Raw genomic sequence first — 21,225 nt, 5'->3', positions numbered from 1 at the left:
AAAAAGTGGAGAGGCTGTTCCTGCAGGTCCTTCCAATGCAAGATGGCATTAATTTTGAGAGAATCTATAGCATCTTTCAGAATGAGCTCTGCCCTCTTTTGTGATGACTCCTTATAGTTTTGTTAGATTGTATATGCTACATTGTTGAGAACCACTTCTGGATTTCATAATAAGGCAATATTTGGCAATGGTTTGTTATGACAATTAAGTAGAGTTGCCAACTGTAGATAGTGATTTTTGTTTTGTTTAGCTTCCTAGGATCTATTGAGTGCGGAATGAGCATTAGTGTCTTTATTTTTACTTTGTTATGATCCTTACTTCCACTTAATTATCTTGCAATAACCACAGGTACTTGTAGAGTTTATACAGAAATTAGTACATATGCTTTAAACTCTGAATAAGTTAAATATTGGTTCTAGGCAGTTTCCGCTATTGGACTAAGTTGCAACGTGATGGAATTGGGAGCAGTTAGTTACCAGTTCATATTCATGTGTAGCCAAAAGACTGTCAGCTAACTTTTTATTAATCGACACTAAACATGCACCTCTGCGGACCCTTGTAAATGTTTATATGAGATGCAGTTGTACAGGTCTGAATTTAAGAACCCAGCAGGAAGGGGGTCAGCCCAATGTTCATAAAGCATTACATCTGCTTTAGTGTCCAGCTTTTCATTGTAGTCAAAAGCTAAGACGTTTGTCTCTAGAGAATAGCAGTTGAATCCCCCCCCCACATTCTCTTCCATTTTAATGGGAAAATTTCATGATCTACAGCAAGTTGTGGGGAGGGAGTACTGCAAATTAATGTTTGCTTTTGACCTTTTTTTTTTTTTTTTTTTTTTTTTTTTTTTAAGGCTTTACTTTGTTTTATGTTTTAGGTACTTACTCCCTCACCCTACACATCATTGAGAAGAATCCCACCTGGCCAATGTAGAAATTTGTCTTAGATTTGGGTAATCGTTGGCAATTGCAACTGCGAATTGATAATGTTCATACCACCTCTTGACTTCTTACATCCCTTTATACTTTTTTCATAAATTACACTGCCAGGTGAAAGTGAACTAGCTCCCAGGTACCTTTGGTATCTAGAATGAGGTGAATTTTGAACGTTCTTATGTTAAAGATCATATTGGGCTAGTGAACTTCTAAAATCAGTTCTAGTCTTTGCTGGTTGTCTGCAGTTCCCTGAAGATGGGAAGCTTAAAAATTTGTACTCTGACATTTGGCGTTGAAGCAGATTAGATAAGCTGCCAGTGCAAATGACACATGCTCTCACCCAACAATGAGAAATGTTTCCATCTGGAAACAACTTATTGCTTGGGTGGATGTGGGGAGGGAGGCCAAGAAATAAACTGGGTGTGCGAGCTGCGGATTATTGAGCGAAGCACTATATCAGCAACATTCTTCAGCGTTTCCCATGACTTCATACTCTAGCAATCAGGTTTCTCTGCTATAATAAACATTGTAAATAAGCCTAATTGATCTTTGGAATGAAATAAACAGCTTGACTTCTCAACAAGAGCAAGTGATGATCATCAATTAAGGCCACTCTGAGTTGGTATTAGTGCATTAGGAGGCCTCTCAATAACATTACACGTGGATTGAGAGATAAATAGGACAGTAACAACCAGTTGTTGAGAAGCACACTGTCACTTGTGAACATTGTTTTAAATGACACTTGTATAGTGCGCAATATCCCACCGTTGCTTAAAAGTAAACCCCACCCATCTTGCTTAGCTCAGCTGTCTGAATCTGCTGGTCGTGAAAAGCACTTCAGTGCAGAAATCAAATGAGACATGTATTTTGAAAATAAAGGGCAAGACTTTGCAGACTATAGACCACAAGGTGATCTGAGTGTGAATCTGAGTGAAACTTTTCAGCTGATCCAGGTCAAATGAAACAGTTCACAAATTCGTGTCACTTGTGGCAATTGGTTTGGTCAAAACGAAAAAAAAAACATTCAGAACTGTTAGTGTCAAAACGAACCACTATCAAAGCTTTTGTTCCCCCCCCCCCCCAGGCTAGGGGATTTATGCGCTATTTACAAAATGTAGGAAATGGTAGTGGTGGAGGTGAGGTACCCCCTTTTACCAAACAGCCCTGTGATTATGGCATTCACCTGGATGAGGGAAAACTGGGCTCAAGTCCCTGCTCCAGCTATTCTGAGGTGAGTCCCTCTTAGTCTCTCCCGCTGAAGCTGTTCTACTCTTTAAAAAAATACATAAATATTAATTGGAGCAGAGCCTGGAACCTGGGTGTCCAGTACTCCATGTATTCTATACAAAGCGGAACAGCTTCAACAGGAGAGAGGGAGCAAGCCCCACCCCAGAATAAATGAGAATTCCAAAAAGCTTCAGTTTGATCCACACCAATTTGTGTTCCAATTGCTGAAGCTGCCAGCGAACCCAAAAAATCAGCTCTACACAGGAAAAGGCACTTTGCATTGTTAAGGCCTAAATACTTTTAAAAAAATCTAGCGCCAGGTTTAAGGTTTGTTTCCAGTTAGTGCTGATAAGGCATGCTTTCTGAAAAATGACATTGTTTGGGGCTTCAGACAGCAGCGTATGCGACTAACTACATTTCCAATAAATACCCAAAATAAAAAATAGATTGTAAGAGGTCTTTTTAAATGTTTCTATTCTGCTTTCTATATCGATTCAAAAATTTGGACGAGAACTTCATTAATCACTGATGTGATGCTCTAGAATATGATCATTTATTGGCAGTAGAGTCAGGAATAAAAACTATAATTTTAAAATATAAATTTCAGATATGTTCTACAGGTTTATTTGTGCAAAGGAGGTGCTTTTCCTCCATCCCGGTCTGAGCTGGGCAGAACAAAATTTATCCAAAACTCATTTAAAACTACTAATCACAACTACTAGCAATTACTGATCAAATAGCATGAAGAACAATTTGCTGAGCAATGATGCATTGACGGAAAACTGTCTCTAATGCATGTTTGCAATGAATTGCACTTCCCTCTATCATAACCTAGGGAGGTGGTGGAGTCTCCTTCCTTGGAGGTTTTTAAGGCCCGGCTTGACAAAGCCCTGGCTGGGATGATTTAGCTGGGAATTGGTCCTGCTTTGAGCAGGGGGTTGGACTAGATGACCTCTTGAGGTCCCTTCCAACTCTGATATTCTATGATTCTATAAACAAGCATTCTGTTTATCAGGTAATCAAAAATGCATGCTACCTGCATTAGAGTTGGGCAAACATCCTGGGTTTCACTGCAAAATCAGCCAAAAGGGGGAAGTATTAATTAAAAAAAAAAAAAACTAAATAAAATGCACAGGGTCAAATTTTCACTTATAGGCACCCTCTGTTCATACAAACCATACCACTTTAGTAAGACAGAGACAATAATGCACTTGCATTCTGGCTCTAGATGGTTACAGACATGAATTGCAGATAGACTGGAGGAAGGGCAGGCAGGAGCATGTGGTTGAGCACTGAGATAAAACTTTCACAAGTGCCTAAGTCACTCTTGAAAATAGTACTTTGGTTCTGTGGGCCTGAGATGCTTTTGAAAATTTTTACTTGAGGTCCTCTCTATCTCATTGTCTTCCTCACTGCTCTTTACCATTAGACCAATTTAGAATGCCCTAGTGGAGTAGTGTAAAACCTATTTTTTTTCCCCATGCTCTGTGTTGATCTTAAATCTTAAGTTGTCCTGTTGTATTCATTCTCTCTGAAGCATCTGGCACTGGCCACCGTCCGAGACAGGATACTTAGATGGACCATTAGTCTGTCCCAGTATGGCCGTTTTTGTGCTCTTAAGAGGTGAGTCTGAGTAACAATGGTGCTGCTTGGGTCATCTGCAGTTATTGAACCCAGGGTCTGTAGGTGTAAAAACATGAGCATGAGTCTATGGGTTCATCTACACTGCAGTATGGACGTTGTGGCTCCAGCAGAGACTTGGGCTAGCCCACACAAACTCAGATTGGGGAGTTGGATGGGCTTGAGACCCCAACCTGCCTCCTGAGCCACAATGCCCATGCTGCTGCTGTTTTTAGTGCTGTAGCTCCCATTGGAGCTAGTACAAGTTTGTCTATCCGAGCTGGGAGGCTCACTTTCCGGCTGCAGTATAGACATGCCTAGACCACGCAGAAGGGCAGGGGTGGGCAAACTTTTTGGCCCGAGGGCCACATCAGGGTTCCAAAAATGTATGGAGGGCCGGTGTAGTGTATTGTATTTGCTCCCTGTAGGAATGTGCTACTTATGGTGTACTACTTACAGCTGCCAGTCCTGGTGCTCTGAGCGGCATGGTAAAGGGGTGGGTGTGGGTGTGGGAGAGTTGCGAGCGGTCAGGGATCGGGGGGCAGTTGGATGGGGTGGAGGTTCAGGGGGGAGGCAGTCAGGGGATGGGGGCGTTGGATAGGGGTCAGGGAGCAGGGGGTATTGGATAGGGGGTGGGATTCTGTGGGGGAACCGGGGGGTCCCGGTCAGGGAACAAGGAGCGGGGCGGGAGGGGGTTGGATGGGTCGGGAGTCAGGTGGCGGGAAGTGGGAGGAGGTGGATAGGGGGCAGGGGCCAGGTTGTTTGGGGAGGCACATCCTTCCCTCCCCACATGTAGTGTATTAAATTGCTCCCCGTAGGAATGTGCTACTTACGGTGTACTATTTACAGCTGCCAGTCCTGGTGCTCCGTAAGTAGCACATTCCTACGGGGAGCAATTTAATACCCTACACCCTGGCAGCTCTTACAGCCATGCTGCCCGGAAGGAATTCACAGCCCAGAGCACTGATGGCACAGCGAGCTGAGGCTGTGGGGGAGGGGCTGGGGACAGCCTCCACGGCTGGGAGCTCAAGGGCCAGGCAGGACGGTCCCCCGGGCTGGATGTGGCCTGCAAGCTGTAGTTTGCCCACCTTTGGTCTAGGTACTAGGGAGGAAATGGAGAACCATAACTTGTTAGCATGAGTTACGTACGTGACATACAGACTTTCTGTTATTTTACGCAGCTGGCCTATAGAGTTAATAGGTTTGGTCTTGCATTATTGATTGAAGTTGATGGGGGTGTCCCCACAGGACTTCACTGTGAGCAGGATCCCTTATGCCCCACTTCTCACTGTAAATTATCCATCCCTCCCCTACATACATATAGCTTCTCACTACTGGTAGGTAACAATTAGATCTAGCTGTTTACTGTTGTTCTGTTGGTCTTGAATTGCAATATAGCTCCAACTGTATGGGTAATAGACTCCTTTCCAGAACAATTTTGTTTCCTTTTTTTTGCGGTCAGTGTGGGGAGACCTCTAGTTGGTAAATGGCCCATAATTTTAAACTTGATTCTGATGCAGTTTTGCTTAAACAGCAAAGGTTTTTGCCTTGAGAATGTCTTGTTCAGTCTCCAGATAATCTCTTTAGAATGCTATTGATCACGTGGGTAGGCGAGAACTTGTAAAACAGGTTGCAGAAAGTAGAATTTATCCTATGACCTATAGATGCTTGACCTCTGCCAATATATTATTTTGTTTGGGTCCATGACCAAGACTAAACCTCAGATTTTTTTTTTTTCTTAATCTTTTTGCAAACAGCAACAGGAGAAAATCCACTCTTTTTTAAAACCATCATTTTGAAATGTCTTCCTTACACAGTTCTACCACATGAGCAATTTTGGGGGTGGGGTTTGGGTATCCGATGTGATGTACTTTAAGCAGCTTCGCTTTGTGTGTGGGTTTGGGGTTTTTTGCTGGAAATGAGTACCAGCATTCTGAAAGTTGAATCTCTCTCACGTGGGGTGCCTACATTTTCAGATCTCCTCAGAGTAATACAGAAGCTTTAGTACCAACATTTCAGTGGAACCTTGTCACTTCAGTAAAAAGGTATCGTTTAGAGCCGGCAGCACGGCAGTACCTGGTATAGCAGGCATCACTGAAGTAGTAAAGGTTTCAGAGTGGTAGCTGTGTTAGTGTGTATCAGCAAAAAGAACAAGGAGTACTTGTGGCACCTTAGACACTAACAAATCTATTTAAGCATAAGCTTTTGTGGGCTAAAACCCACTTCATCGGATGCATGCAGTGGAAAATACTTCCTAGTTCTTTTGCTGAAGTAGTAAACTAATTATTACTAACATGAGTAGTGTTCAGGTAGTGCCATTGCTATGCAACAAACCCAGGTTCAATTTACGTACTTTACTACCTATGCTGGAAATGCTGTGGAGATCACAAGATCAGTCCTTACAGTACTCGCTTCTCCCCACTTAAAGAATCAGCTGAAATCAGAAGGAGCACTTTTTTAAAAGGAATCCGCTTTGGCCAGAATAGTTATAATTTGGGGCCTTTGAGAGAGGCTGAGATATTTTGTGAATGGGTATACATTTTAGGGGAGGAAAGAAACTTCACAGCTCTGACTCAAAGAATTCTTCTAGAAAGTGGTAGACGTTAATCTGAAGTGTTTTAAAATGCAGTATTAAAAACTGTGGAGTACTTTGATTGCAAAGACAAGCACTAGAAAGTTAGATGTCAGATTTACAATGGTCTGTGCAACCTTAATTCTGCCTCCTTGTGCATTCAACTTGCTCACGGAATGAGGGAAGGGTTCTATGGGGAGGGGTGAATGATATGTGATCATGGAATTAAAAACCTGAGTCGTACATATGCTGAAGGGCTGCAAATTTAGGTTACATGGGCAGACGCTAAAAACAAACAAAAAACCCTGTAAAACCCATAAAGATTGTCAGAAGAACTCCGGGGCAGGTGTATAAAACAGTCACTCTGACTTTTTTTTTGTTTTTGTTTTTATTGACTAAATTTCAAATTGTTTTTTCCTTTTGTTTTTATTATTATTAAATACTATTTATTATTTATCTTTCAAATGAGTAGTAACTAATAAGCAATGTTGGACATCCCAATTTATTTGTGAGGAAAAACTCACAATATGGTAAAAAGACCAGGAGTACTTGTGGCACCTTTGAGACTAACACATTTATTTGAGCATAAGCTTTCGTGGGCTACAGCCCGCTTCTTCAGATGCCTAGACTGGAACATATAGTAAGGATATATATATAAAATATACATATACAGAACATGAAAAGGTGGAAGTAGCCATATCAACTCTAAGAGGCTAATTAAGATGAGCTACAATCAGCAGGAGGGGAAAAACATCTATTTCCCCCATGTTAAGTATTCTCACACCCCTTGTCGACTGTCTGCAATGGCCCATCTTGATTATCACTATAAGATTTTTTTATTTTATTTTTTTTTCTCCTGCTGGTTATAGCTCCTCTTAATTAATTAGCCTCTTAGAGTTGATATGGCTACTTCCACTTTTTCATGTTCTGTATGTGTATATATATATCCTTTCTATATGTTCCAGTCTATGCATCTGAAGAAGCAGGCTGTAGCCCATGAAAGCTTATGCTCAAATAAATTTGTTAGTCTCAAAGGTGCCACAAGTACTCCTGTTCTTTTTGCGAATACAGACTAACACGGCTGCTACTCTGAAATCTGTCACAGTATGGTGACCTTCCATGTTGACAACTTAATGCAACAGCCTCATAACTGGCTGATGTTTTGTAGTTCCAGCTAACTTCAATACCTGTGATCATCCTGTAACTTGGATTTTCTAAGATGTTTCCTGGTCCAAAGATCAGCAATATAATGGCCTGCTTATGATACTGCAATTAAGTGCAGCCTCATGACGTTGTCACTTATGTTGCAGTGGAGCACAACGAATTGACAGTGAGTCACTCCATGATGCAATTTAGTACGTGAAACTGGCAACCGTACAAATGAGACAAAACTAAAGTCAAAGTGCTTGTAACATTCAAATTACTACTATGTAAACACAGCCAGAAGTTTGCAGATTACAAAACTGTATTAGAAAATGTACTAAAAGGACTCCGAGAGACATGCCTCTTTATTTAATAAATAAATAAAAAAGGGGGGGGGATGGAGGGATGGAGGGGAGTCCCTACTATCAGATTTTTTGGGTCTTTAAGAAGAATTTGTGGCTTTAGAAAAACTCACACTGTGAGAGAAGGGGCTGACTGAGTCAGCAAGATGGAATAAATTGCCTGGGAATATTTTTCTTTTTCATAGCCTCCTAATTTAATTAATAATCCTTTTCTGAAGGAATGTTTTTAAACATTTGTAAATCAGTAAAATTAAGAATGTTGAAAGTTCATGAAACTTCTTACCTACTGTATTTCTTCTTGTTATTCAGACTTAAACTCAGCCCGTTACTTATCCAAGCAGAAGGTCTATCTCAGTAAGGGCATGATCCAAATCCCATTGTAGCTAGTGGAAAGGCACCCATTGACTTCATCAGCCTTTGGATCAGGCTCTAGAATGTCTGGGTACAGAGAGGTGAATCCAAAATTTAGGGTACAATATATTAATAAAAATCTAAAAATAGTTTTTTTTCTTGCTGGTTTTAGAAATTAGGCATAACTCATTAGGCTAACAAGTTCCAGCCATGCTTTGTTCTTTTATAACTAGATAGTTTAAAGCCTGTTAACTAGTTTAGCTTTTTTTATTCCCTTCAGCCTACTTTTAAAATAAGCGTGTACTTAATAGTGAATATTCTATTTAGGAAAAGCATCTGCCAGTCAGATTGCATAGATAGGATTTCACTAGTTCCTAAAGGTCTGCTGTTGTAATTTTCCCCACTACTTATTTTGGCCTCTGGAGAAATATGTATTTCACTAGGTCTGAATAGAAATGGTGGCAACTTGCCAGTAAGCAGTGGGGTCTTGGCAAATAGATGAACAACATTTTATCAACCCAGTGACTGCTTATGTAAAAGTCTGGCATTTTTCTTGTGCTGGTAAATGCAATGCTGTTCTCTTTAAAACATGAAACAAGTTATTTATCCTAGGGTTGGGGTGTGTGTGTGTGTGTGTGTGTGTGTGTGTGTGTGTTTAAGACTAACTCTTTCTGTCAGAATGAACCTTGTTCACTTTTCTGAATTGAGCTTAGATATATGGGATGGGGGTGGATGTGTTTGAAGAATAATTATCTAATTAATAGAACACCTACTGCTGTGGGATTTCCCACTGCTAAACACAAATGACCTGTTACTATAACCGAAGCCATGTATACAACCATTTCTGAATTCATTTGAATTCATGAGCTTATCACAATGAAGATGTTGTTTTCTTCAGACTTGACTCCGCAAGGTGTTAAGTGCCTCCTGCAGGGTGCTGAGCTCCTTTAATTCCACTTGTAATCAGTGGGATTTAAAAGCACTCACCACCTTACACAATTGGAACCCGTGTTGTGTTCGTTATGCTTGCAGACCAAGGTGCATGTGCTACTTTAGACCCTGATTCTGCCCTGGGAAGTCTGCAGGCCCATCCCTATCTCAGCACTGTTTTGTAGTTCAGGATTAGGGCTGTAAGAGATATGTGTTCTACCCTGGACGTATTATGGATAGATTTAGATGAATACTTACCTCAAATTTCTTTTAGATTTTTCTTTTAAAAAATCCAACAACTTAGTATTGCAGATGGGTTTGTGTTCAAAGCCTCTTATCTTTGCATGTGCATTGTGTATTAAATTTCAATTCCCCCCCCCGCTTTCCCCCCCCCCCGCAAAAAAAAATTAGTGATTTGAAGTTTATAGAAATGTTTCAATGCTTAATTTGTATCCCCCTAAGACGGGGTGGACAAACTTTTTGGCCCGAGGGCGACGTTGGGGTTGCAAAACTGTATGGAGGGCTGGGTAGGGAAGTCTGTGCCTCCCCAAACAGCCTGGCCCCCGCCCCTTATCTGCCCCCTCCCACGTCCCACCTCCTGATTGCCCCCCTCAGAACCTCTGACCCATCCAACCTCCCCCCCACTTCTTGTCCCCTCACCGCCCCTGCCCCTAACTGCCCCCCCAGAGCCCCACCCCCCCCAACCAACCCCCCTGCTCCCAGTCCCCTGACCTCCCCCACCCCTATCCACACCCCCACCTCCTGACAAGCCCCCTGGGATTCTACGCCTATCCAACCCCCACTCCTGTCCCCTGACCGCCCCCTCTCAGAACCTCCGCCCCATCCAACCGCCCCCTGCTCCATGTCTCCTGACTGCCCCCTGGAATCCCCCGCCCCCTTACCATGCCAGAGCCAGCCACACCGCCCCACTGCCCGGCAGGAGCGGTGGGCCAGAGTGCTGGCGGCGCAGTGTGCTGAGGCTGCGGGGGGGACAGCAGGGGAGGGGCTGAGGAGTAGCCTCCCCGGCTGGGAGTTCAGAGGCCGGACAGGATGGCCCTGTGGGCCAGATGTGGCCTGTGGGCCGTAGTTTGCCCACCTCTGCCCTAAGAGACTGATCGTTATGAGGATTTCAATTTTTTTTTTTTTTTTAAACCTCTTCCCTCTGCTCCTTTTCTCTAACAATCCTGCTGGTTGGATTATCCTGCTCGTGTATCATCAGTCTGGTACAACCACTAGCAAATTAAGATTGCCTGTTTGCAGGTCAGATGCTACAAGCCTAGGCTATAGCTAGTTGACATGACAGAGCTGCTGGATTTGTACTTTGCTTTGTGTCAAAACGATACTTCAGTTTTACATACAAGACATTTCCCTAAACAACAGAAAACAGCAGCACTACACTGCAGAACCACATATAAACTAGAGAATGCAACCACTTGTATCTGAGAAGGATATATTGCACAGATTTAAAAACAAATGGTTCATTTTGGATATGTCTACACTGCAATTAGACACCTGTGGAGGGCCCATGCCAGCTGGCTCGGGCTAAGGGGCTGTTTAATTGCAGTGTAGACATTCAAGCTCAGGCTGCAGCCGGAGCTCTGGGACTTGAACATCTACACTGCGATTAAACAGCCCCTTAGTTCAAGCTGTGGGTTTTTAATTTCAGTATAGACATGCCCTTTGTGGTCCTGCTAGCCATGCTGAATTTCTGGCAGGTTTGCCCTTGTTTGTTAACCCTAAACTGTGTCGGTTGCTCTGCCCTCTGAGTACATATCCCATAGGTTCCAGAAGCAGTGTCCTCTGGGAGACTTCAAAAAGCAACTGATTGAGTGACTGTATTGGGAGGACAAGTTGAACCATTTCATCTAGTTTGTCCACCACTCTGGCACTAAAACTGTTTAAGCTGGATTGGTTCAGGTTAAGTCAGTATTTAGCTCTGCTGAAGTCCCCTCTAAATGGTATTTAGCATGCATGTAAACTGTTTGTAACACACCTCTCACAAGTGCTCCAATTAGACTGAACAAACAGGGCTTAGCATGGTGAATTTCTCTAGCGTAGACAAGACTTATGTCATTGGTACTGTATGTTGAATGATAAATCAAAAAGTTTGGGTCCTGAAGACAGCATGTTGCTTGTGTGTTCTCTTCACCCACATTCTCCAACCAGGGGAGACGATATTCCATTTTAGCTCCTGATAATTTCCACTCAAATTTTTGCCCTCACCTTAAGGTGAAATTTCCAAGAAAGACAGTGCACAAGCTCACACAAAAAATCCTTTTCAAAGCATCAAGCTCTTACATTTCCCTGATAAATTGTCGATCTTCTCACTAAATCTGCTGCAACACACCTAGAAGATTTCAGAGTAGCAGCCGTGTTAGTCTGTATCCGCAAAAAGAACAGGAGTACTTTGAACAGGAACACCACTGCTTAGAGCAGTGTCGCATAATTCTATTCTAATGCACAGTCTTACAAAGAGATTGTTCCAGTGGCAACAAAATTCTTCAGTTAAGACTGACTGTATTTGCCCCAACAGGGTAATTGTACAGCTGGGATAGTTGGAGTAGAGTCAGAAAAGAGTCAAAGCCCACACTTCCAGATATTACCCCTAGCTCTTTGGAATGTACAGCAAAGAAAATGTGAAGTTTCAAGTGTATATTAAAAATGTAATGTCCACAGAGCATGGGCTAGATTGTGATAATGTCAAATACTGTATACTGCAAGCGTGCTTTTCTTTTTTCTTTCTTTCTTTGTCTTCTAGGCCCTCAGTCCGGTGCAAAGCTGGGAGCATAGGTAAAGAATGATGTAATGCAGTGGCAGCCCAAAAGCATCTTTTGTTTGAATTGTGAAATGGCTACTCCATAGTCGTCTCCTGATGAATCAGATGTGAGGGGCTGCTTTGTGGAATGAGTCCTTTGTAACAGCGCATCAACTGGAAGCAGAAGGAGACATTCACATGGAGGGCTCTTTCTGAAAATGGGTTTAACTTTTCTTTTGCCAGTCACTACCAGCATGACCTCATACACTTTCAGTACAATGGAGTGGCTAAGCCTTTGAGTACATAGCCATTACATCATCTCTGCAAATTAGAGAGGGAGGTGGTAAAAGAGGCCTTATTGTTGTCATGGCTGATGAGATGATCAGGACTCAACTCATGGTTGCTGAGAGGTTGGTGGCTTTACTGGAAAGTGGCACAGAAAAATTGCTACTGATTGATAGCCGTCCCTTTGTGGAATACAATACATCCCACATCTTGGATGCTATCAATATCAACTGCTCCAAGCTTATGAAGCGGAGGCTGCAGCAGGACAAAGTGTTGATTACAGAACTCATTCAGCATTCAGCAAAACACAAGGTAAGGATGGTTTTTGCCTTTTTTATTATTTTTTTTATTTTATTTTAAGGTGGTGTGGAAGTAAAACTTTAAAATAAAATTAACTTGCATTGTAGTGAAATGAGTAACGATGAACTGCAGTCTTCCACAACTTTATTATCTACTTCCCAGGAGCGACAGTAAATAAGCTATATTGGTGAAATTATGCTATAGGCGATACAGTAATGTTTAAGAATTTAAGATTACTCAAATAAAACTCCCCATCAGTTTGCTTTTCTATAACCCTCTTAAGGGTTTTTCATGTAGTATGGTCCTTTATATGTTGTTAATTCATATTTCAAGTATGTTTTTGCAAATTAAACTTCAAACATCTTGGTGTATGAAATACAATGAATCCCATGGTAAGGAGCCCCTCGAGAGACCAACACAAAAATCCAGTTGTTGGAAGTTGTTTTCTTATACATGTGGAAGAGAACTATATTTAATACTTTCAAGGATTGTTTGGGATGGTCTTTTTTCAGGCAGCAAGGATTGCTTATTAAGGGGTTTCCCTGTATGTTGTGGAAGGAAATGTGTAAATTAGAAAAAACCCACCCATTCTGGGTAACTGTGAAATATCTTTTGTTTGGATTGAAAAGGTAAGCATTTCAGAATTAGGCCAATGAGAGAGAATTTGAAGTGTAACTTACGTGAATCTATTTGTGGATTTTATTTAAGAGGTCTGTTTAATGTTTTTCCAAAATATTTTGGGTTGGGCAGAAAAGATGGCGGGGGGGGGGGGGGGGAGGGGAAGAGAGTGACTGTCTGCATAAACTTTTTGCCTCAGGTTGACATTTTATACATGGTGTAATCTGGAAAGTCTAATTTTCAAAAAAGTTAATCAAATTTTATAGATGTAATAAAATATACTTGTAGCAGTTCAAGGTCTTTTGGTTAGATAAATAGTTTCTTCTCCCAAACTAAAGGTTTGTTGCTTTACATTTGAATGCAAAACACCTTAATTTCAGGTAAACTTTTTTTAAAGTGGCTTAGATTTGCCCAGTGGATGAACCTCATGCAACAAGCTTCAGCCCTGATCAGATATTCCATTTACTAAACCCCGAAGGGATACAGTACAGTCAGGTCTAATAAGAGGTCTAAAAATGTTAGTTTTGTTTAAACCTGTATGTAAAATCCAGATACTGGAACCACTGTACAGTAAATATGTAGGGTCTCTTAATTCTGTTTGGTAAGGGGGAAGGTTTCCTATCCTTTCCCTTATCTGCAATTATTTGCTTTTCAGATTGAGATTGATTGCAAGCAGGAGGTGGTGGTATATGATCAAAGTTCCAAGGATGTTGCCTCTCTATCATCTGAATGCTTTCTTACTGTACTACTGGGCAAGTTGGAGAACAATTTCAACTCTGTACACCTGCTTTCAGGTAGGATGCAAGAAAATCACTTGAGCAAGGGAGGGTGTAATTCTTTATATGTAGAGAGAGTGCACACTTTTTTGCTTTTTTGCATGTATTAAGAAAAGTGTTGTACTGAACCTGCTGTAGTCGGTTCACTTCAGTTTATACATGTAACTGTAGGGTTTAAAACTAGTTACAGTACTATGTGCAGATGTATATGCTGCACATGCAAGCATCTCTATAAAGCTTAAGGTCCTGACTTCTGTTTACACTAGGGCTCTTTACAGTATTCTGGCTCTGTAAAATCAGAATTTGGTCCTAGGCTTTTGACCTAGAAATGCTGATTATATTTGACCCTGAAGCAGCTTTAGGAATGCAGTTCCTGGCTCTTAAAGCCTTGTATACACTTGGGGGGTGGGGGGAAGGAATGTCCCTCCATTGCTGAATCGGAGCATAGAACTAAAATGTCCACACTGTGTGGAAATAAGCACCATATTCTCAGTCTTGTGTAGTTTTTAAATCTGTTCTCTCCCCTTTCCCCTGCTCTCAATTCTCTGAGAAACAGAAAGCTGAGACCCTATAATACAGGGTTAGTTTTTGTTTGGGGTGTTTTATGGGGGGAGGGTTGAAATGGAGGGGCAGCAGGTTCTCCTATTCAGAAGAAAATGCAGCAGACACATGTGATACCAAGTGAAGGACGATAAAGTGAAGCCAGTGGTGGGAGGAAGAGAGAACTGTATATAGCAGTGGTTCTCAACCTGCAGCCTGAGGGCCACTTGCGGCCCAGTCAGCACAGAGCTGCAGCCCATGTGACATCCTCAGGGCCATACAGGTAGTATTGGATGCAGTCCACATAACCCATTGAAAGTAACTCCAATGAAAGGAGGGGACTGACTGTGTAGGGTAAGTGGACCAATAGGAGGTGCACACACATCAGTATAGGACTGAGTTTGATCTCTGGGCCAAATAGGAGTCAGCAACACCGTGGATACAGCACACTCAGCTTTTGGAGATGCGGCTTGTATCTCCTACTCTAGAACCCACATCCTTCACTTGGGCAGATTAAGGAGAAGAGTTGGTAGGCTAAGGAGAAGGGAGCTGAAAGAAAAGTTTGCAGGGCTTCTTTGGCAGGGGAGGAAAAATTTTAGAAACCTGCCCTCCAAAAACAACAAAAACCCTCAAAGAAATTACTTGAGTCATTGGGAAGGGAAAAGTGCATAGAAATTAAGGAGAAAATGGTTATAAGAAAATGGAATGCAGAGGGAAGGGGGAAAGGGAAGAAATTCTAAAGAAATGTTTCCTTGTAGCAGGAGGCTGCATTTGAGGTTTTTCAGTGACTTCATCCAACAGTGGTGGTGAATTGCTTTGGTTGCTGATAGAAACTGAGAAAATTAGAGTTGGCAATTTGAAAGCGGGGTGTGGGGATCTCAGGGAGATCTTCCAACAGAGAGAAACTCAACTAAATGCCTGTTGCTATTGATGCAGTGAAAAGTCTCCAGTGCTTGAAGCAAAATGAAGTTATAGTTATTTGACTTCAGTGGGAGCTATGCACAGACACAGAGTAGACTTGTTTAACTGTGTCTGAGTGCTCGGAGACTAGTTTTTACTTCTTGACTGTCTTATAAAGAGTTATACTTCTGAGCTTTAGTTTCAGTCTCTACAGCCAAATAATTCTTCTTGTGTATGAGACCCCCCACCCCCTCAGCTCAGTAAACAGGAATAGTTTTACCCTCAGGGCACTGGATACATTTATTGAGAAATGCTGAGATATGTGACTAATGCTTTATTAAAATTGAAACTGTTTTTGTTTACAATGGACTTGTTAGAAGCAGTTCATGCCACATCATGAAATCCTTTTTCTGATCAAATGTTACAAGTGTCTAACCTGTCCAACTGGCTATGTTGAGGGTGCTTCCTTTTTTTTTTTAACATATACTGGACTGTTGCATCATGCCACAATACAAAGTAGTCATACTTAATGCACCCAGAGGGAAGACGTACCAAATTCTTACTCCTAGAAATGCCATACAGCTCCATAATAACTAAGGGACAGATCACCTGCAGAGGAACCTGAAGGAGGCGGCCAGAGAAAATTCCATGAGGCTCACCTCCCAGCATTTTCAGGGAACCATCATCCTCTAATGGGAGTGGGGAGATCAGTCATGGGATCAGTGAGGAAAAGACACCTAAGTTCTGTGGCGATTGACACTCTGTGCATCTGTTGTTGTTTTCCTACTGGTGATATCGCTTGTGTCAGCTGTGATGGAGGTGCAGTAGGACTCAGTACTGCTTTGGAAACAGCAGTGTGTTTTTTTTTTTTTTTTAAAGAGAGGACGGAAAGCTGGGTGCTGAGCAGGGGAGAATGTTCAGTCTCCTGCTCTGCTCCCACCCACATCCTCCATGTGCCTCCTAATCTCCATGGAGAGAAGACCCCAAAGAGCAGCCACATAGACTCTTCTGTGACGTCTAGGTGACGAGTGAGTGATAGTGCAGAGGGAAAGCACCCCAACTCTCCATGGCCAGGGCAAATCCCACTTGTGTAAACATGACCTCCACTAGGAATAAACGTTTATTATTGGCATGCTAGTTACGGGTTTTAAATTAAAACTTGCCTGGCCTGGTCTAAACTATTAAAGTGTTAGCTGATCAATGTAAACCTAGGCTCCCCACTAAAGTTGAGTCCCGACCAGCTAATGTGTGACTACCCTAGTGTAGACAGGACAATATATACTTTAACATGTATTTAAAAACCTTTTTTCTTAGTGAAGGTGAGGCTGTAGATTCACCCTCATGTAAAGTGGGGATAATCTGGTTTTTGTGGTTGCAAAGTATAAACATAATTGAGAGGTGGAAATATTTACTACATGTAGTAGATTAATAACTGTGCTATTTCAGGAAAGATGAGCCAAATAAGAAACGACTATGAAAAAAAAATTGATATAACTATTTGTATACTCAAAGTACACTGCTTCATTGCCAAGTTTCCTTCTTTTATATCCAACTTCCTGTTTTTAGTATCTGTGTAGGAAAATATCTTGCCCAGTCTAAAATTCTATTTATTTTTAATAGAAGGTTTGTAACTAAAAAAGGAGCAAGTCTTACACAAGTGGTGGACAGGGCTATAGATTAGGCCACAGTAGGAAATGTAATCTTAGAAAAGTTGCCTTTCCTGCTTGAGAGTATTTTAAGTATGAGTCTAAAGGAATGAATCTCTTTTTGCCTGTTTAAAAAAAAAAAAAAAATTAGTGTAAAATTTAGCTTTAAAAAAAAAAAAGCAATAGCTTGATGGTGCCTTGCTCTGTAGAAGACTGGATACAATTTGTTCTTTCAGCAAGTTGATGACAAATCCTTGTATAACATTTATGGCTAATAATGAGTTTAGGGGTCACTGCACTTTGCAGAAAGGAAAAACTTTAAGTCTAAAGGTTTTTCTTAATCACTGTGTAGCTTATTTACAACAATGACCTGAAATAAATGTGTTTTGTGGGAGGAAACAACCAAGTCTCAACAACAGTTAATAGACTTCTTGGGAGTGATCTCACTGATCCCCATTACTGAGTGCTCAATGAGGTGGGTTTTTTTTTCTTGTTTTGTTTTTTTAAATTGAGGCTTAATATAAAGGCACGCTCCCCCTTGAAGATTACTTTTAATTGAAATTACAGATGGAAAGCTCCTTAAAGGGACACTATTAGCTAAAACCCTTGATTTGACCTAGTAAAAACACTTAATCTTGTAGGCAACATTCTTAGGATTCTAAAGATCTGTTTTGGCTATTAAATTTACTACTGTGCTCACGATATTGAAAAATGGGCACCCACTGCTTATCCCTATTCCCAGTGCAGTCAGTGGCACAACTCCCATTGACTTAAATGGGATCAGGATTTAAAAAACTAACAACTTGTGACTTGAACATTCTGTTCCTACCTCTTAAAAGTGGACGGTGTCTTAGCCAAGACCTTTTTTTAAAGCCACTATTGTTGTTGAGGTGGTGTTGCTTGTTGCAGGAGTAGATCCATTATACACATGTAAAAATGTCTAGATCCAGGCCTAATTCTGTAATCCTTTGACACAAACATAGTTCCAGTTACTTCATTGGGATTGCTTTTGGGTAAGGAAGGGTGGCCGCAATAGGGCCCATTTTGGTGGTAAGTCTCAAGGGCCACTTTTACTTCCGTCAGTCACTGAACTGCCACATGCATTTGATGCGCCCATTACTCCTGGGGGAATTCTGCGCCACTGCGCAATGCAGAATTTTGCAGAAATTAACGTTATGCACACAGAATTTTCTTTCCCCCACAGAAATGGGCTGCTAGCCACCACTAGGGGCCACCGGACCCAGCACAGCTCAGCTCACACATACACTGCTGAGGGGAGGGAAAATGGAGATAGAAGGCTCCTGGTAGCTGCAGTTACCAGTGCGCATTGAGGGAAGGAGAGGGCAGTGTGCAGGAAACTCCATGCAAGCCTGGAGCATCAGGCTGTTTCTCCCTCAGGATCCTTGGGTTCGGGGGGAAGGGAGGGGGAGAGCAGTTGTCTGAGCTGGGGGGCTTATGGCTGGCCTGTGGGGGGGTTGGGGGTGTGGGTATCTGGGCAAGGGGGAGAGGGTGCAGGTATCTGGGATGGGGAGGTCCTGTGGCTTAGCTCTGAGGGGGACGGGGAGGGAGGTTGGGTGTATTGGCTGTGAGGGCCCTGCTGCTGGGCTTGTGGGGCAGGGGAAGGAGGCAGAGAAACAGGAAGTGGGTTGTCATAGGGGTTTCTTTAATACTCTGCTCCTGGGGGAATTTGTGTATATCTGTATTGTCAGCAAGTATATGTCTGTAAAAGGTATTTTGAATTAAATTACCAAAATAATTGAAACTGGTGTGATTATGTAGTGTTATTTTGACAAAAAATGTGCAGGATTTTAAAATATTGTTTGCGGATTTTTTAATATTTTGATGAAAAATGCCCTCAGGAGTAACCCATGTAGCACTATAACTGGCATCTTACAATTGCACATAACATGAGTATGGCTGATATAGAAAACTTGCATAAGAGAGTATGTACACTAGTGCTAGAACACTACATTAGAAGGATGTTAAGGTTGCATTCCGTAACTAGGAAATGCCAGAAATAAGGTTACCTGTGCAACCCTAATTTAGGCCCCCTTGTACATATACATTATGATACAATAGCTAATTACATGATCCCATACTATTTTTCCATAGGACCTCTGCCTTAGTTACTACACAGGATTAATTCACAGATTTTTGTATCTTTTTTCATTCAGTGTGTGACTCCATGTATTATTGGACACCTCCTTCACCCATGCGCACACAGATCATCATCAGGGTCAGGATCTGTAGTTCCCCAGAGCTGTCCCCTGCCACTTGAGTAATGGTTTAAGTCTTAGAAGATAAGTCTTCTATTATGTGGATAGACTAATGAAGTGGGATGGAGATGCGCTTTGCCAGTGGGTTTCACAGCTATTTGCTAGAACGTGTCACCTGGGAACAATGGGTCAATTTTAGGCTCTTCGGAGGAGTGTGATCTAGTTGTGTTAACTCTTCTGCTCCTCACCCCTCTGGAATTCAAGCCAAGCAGCTTCCTCCTTCTCCTTGTTGCATGGGCACCACTGGGAGAGATTTGGGAGCATAGGACAGATGGTCTCTCTGCTTTCAGTTCTGGTGCCTGGCACCACACTGGCCTCAAGCAGTTAAATGGAGCAATTGCAAGAGTCCTGCTTGGCCCCTGAAGCCCTGGGAGGGAACATGTGCAGTTAGCTGCAGACAGGAGCTGGAGCATGCCCAGTGCAGATAAAATTTTTGGAGAATTTAGCTGCAAAACTCTAACCATCTCCCCCCCCCCCCCCCCCCCCCAGAAGCTTATAACTTGGCCAAAATTGGACAGTTTCCTCTCTTCCCCCCCGCCCCCGACTCCCCACCTCCACCACTCCCCCCCGCCCAGGGACAGCAAAAAGCTCATCCTTTTCTTCTGGCCAGCCCCCTTCAAACTTCAGTTCTCTGCTCTGAAGCCTGAAGGTGCAAGAGCTTTTCAAACAGTTAAGGGTTATTTTTAAAATGGGCAAAGCAGTCTATTCTTCCCTCAGCTGAGAAATGGCTGAATTGTTTTTGATAAGACTCCTCCCCTCCCCTATCTCCCCCTCCCCGAAACAAACCCCAAGGTATGCCTGGCATGGAAAAGCTCAGCCTGAATGGCTGAAGTTTGACAAAGTTATAAGAAACTGAAAACCGTTTTATAATGAGAAGTGACGGGCAATCTTAGCTATAGACCTTTCTACCAGCATCACTTATGATTTCAGTCTACTCATCCAACTGGATTGTTAGCATCTGTGAGTTTCATTCTCAAGGTCTGAGAATTTATTGATAGTTACTCAAGTGATAGTCACCAAAAGCATGTCAGTGAGTTAGTATCTTTTTAAGTATATTCTATGCTACAGCCAGTGCATAGTAACTGTTCGTTTTCTCCCTAGACCTGCCCCATCTCAATAGAAAAAGAGAGAATTCAGAATAATTTTAGTTGTATGCAAGACACAAAAGTGGAGCCAAAAAACTTTTCTGTGGCCTTGTTTTCACAGATTATTCTCAACCTTTGCCACATAGAGCTCCATTGGTGGCAGTAACACTGTGTAAACAAGATGTGCTTGGCCTTTGGCATCTTTACCACCATCTACACTTGTTCTGAGCAGAGTTGGATGAGATAGTAGTAAAAACACTAGTACAGTAGAAACTCGGAATTATGAACACCTTGGGAATGGAGTTGTTTGTAACTCTGAACAAAACATTATGGTTATTCTTTCAAACCTTTACAACTGAACATTGACTTAATACAGCTTTGAGACTTTACTGTGCAGAAGAAAAATGCTTCTTTTAACCATCTGAATTTAAATGAAAAGCACAGAAACAGTTTTCTTACCATGTCAAAACTTTTTTTTTTTTTTAAGTAGTTTACATTTAAACACAACGCTGCACTCTGTCTTTTCTTTGGTCTCTGCAGCTGCCAGTACTTCCAGTTCTAAATAAGGGGTGTGGTTGATCGGTCTCTTGCTCATAACTCTGAGGTTCTACTGTACTCTGTTCACACTAGAGCTCCCACCATTTCTATCACGGGTGGAGCTGCATCTGCGGTAGTGCAAGAGTAGGAAATCTTAAGAAAAAGCTCAGTATAGATCCTGCCTGTCATTGTAACCTATCTTTGAAATGAATAGGGCCACTCATGTGAGTGAAGAGTTATAGAATTAGTGGGAGATTTTCAAAGGCACATATGATAGGTGCCTGATTGCTATTTGAAAATATTTTCCTGAGGACATTTTTACTTTTGGCACAGCCTGGGTAAAGACCTGTGTGCTCTTAAGCTTCCCTTT

At 42.0% G+C, this 21,225-nt stretch overlaps 1 protein-coding gene across 4 annotated transcripts in view; it reads left to right on the top strand.

Moving 5' to 3' along the window:
• Positions 1–21,225, top strand: part of DUSP16 (dual specificity phosphatase 16) — a 98,253-nt gene that overhangs the window by 40,239 nt on the left and 36,789 nt on the right. For all 4 annotated transcript variants that reach the window (XM_005290082.5, XM_005290086.5, XM_065570330.1 and 1 more), the window contains 2 exons: positions 11,896–12,489; positions 13,751–13,889. In XM_005290082.5, the coding sequence (XP_005290139.2) occupies positions 12,259–12,489; positions 13,751–13,889 (370 nt within the window). In that variant the 5' untranslated portion in view covers positions 11,896–12,258. The remainder of the gene's footprint in view (positions 1–11,895; positions 12,490–13,750; positions 13,890–21,225) is intronic.

The sequence above is a fragment of the Chrysemys picta genome, chromosome 1 (assembly GCF_011386835.1).
Source record: "Chrysemys picta bellii isolate R12L10 chromosome 1, ASM1138683v2, whole genome shotgun sequence".
In the NCBI taxonomy this organism is placed as follows: domain Eukaryota; kingdom Metazoa; phylum Chordata; order Testudines; family Emydidae; genus Chrysemys; species Chrysemys picta.
The sequence above is the reverse complement of the archived record's forward strand: the minus strand, read 5'-3'. Positions and strand labels throughout refer to the sequence as shown.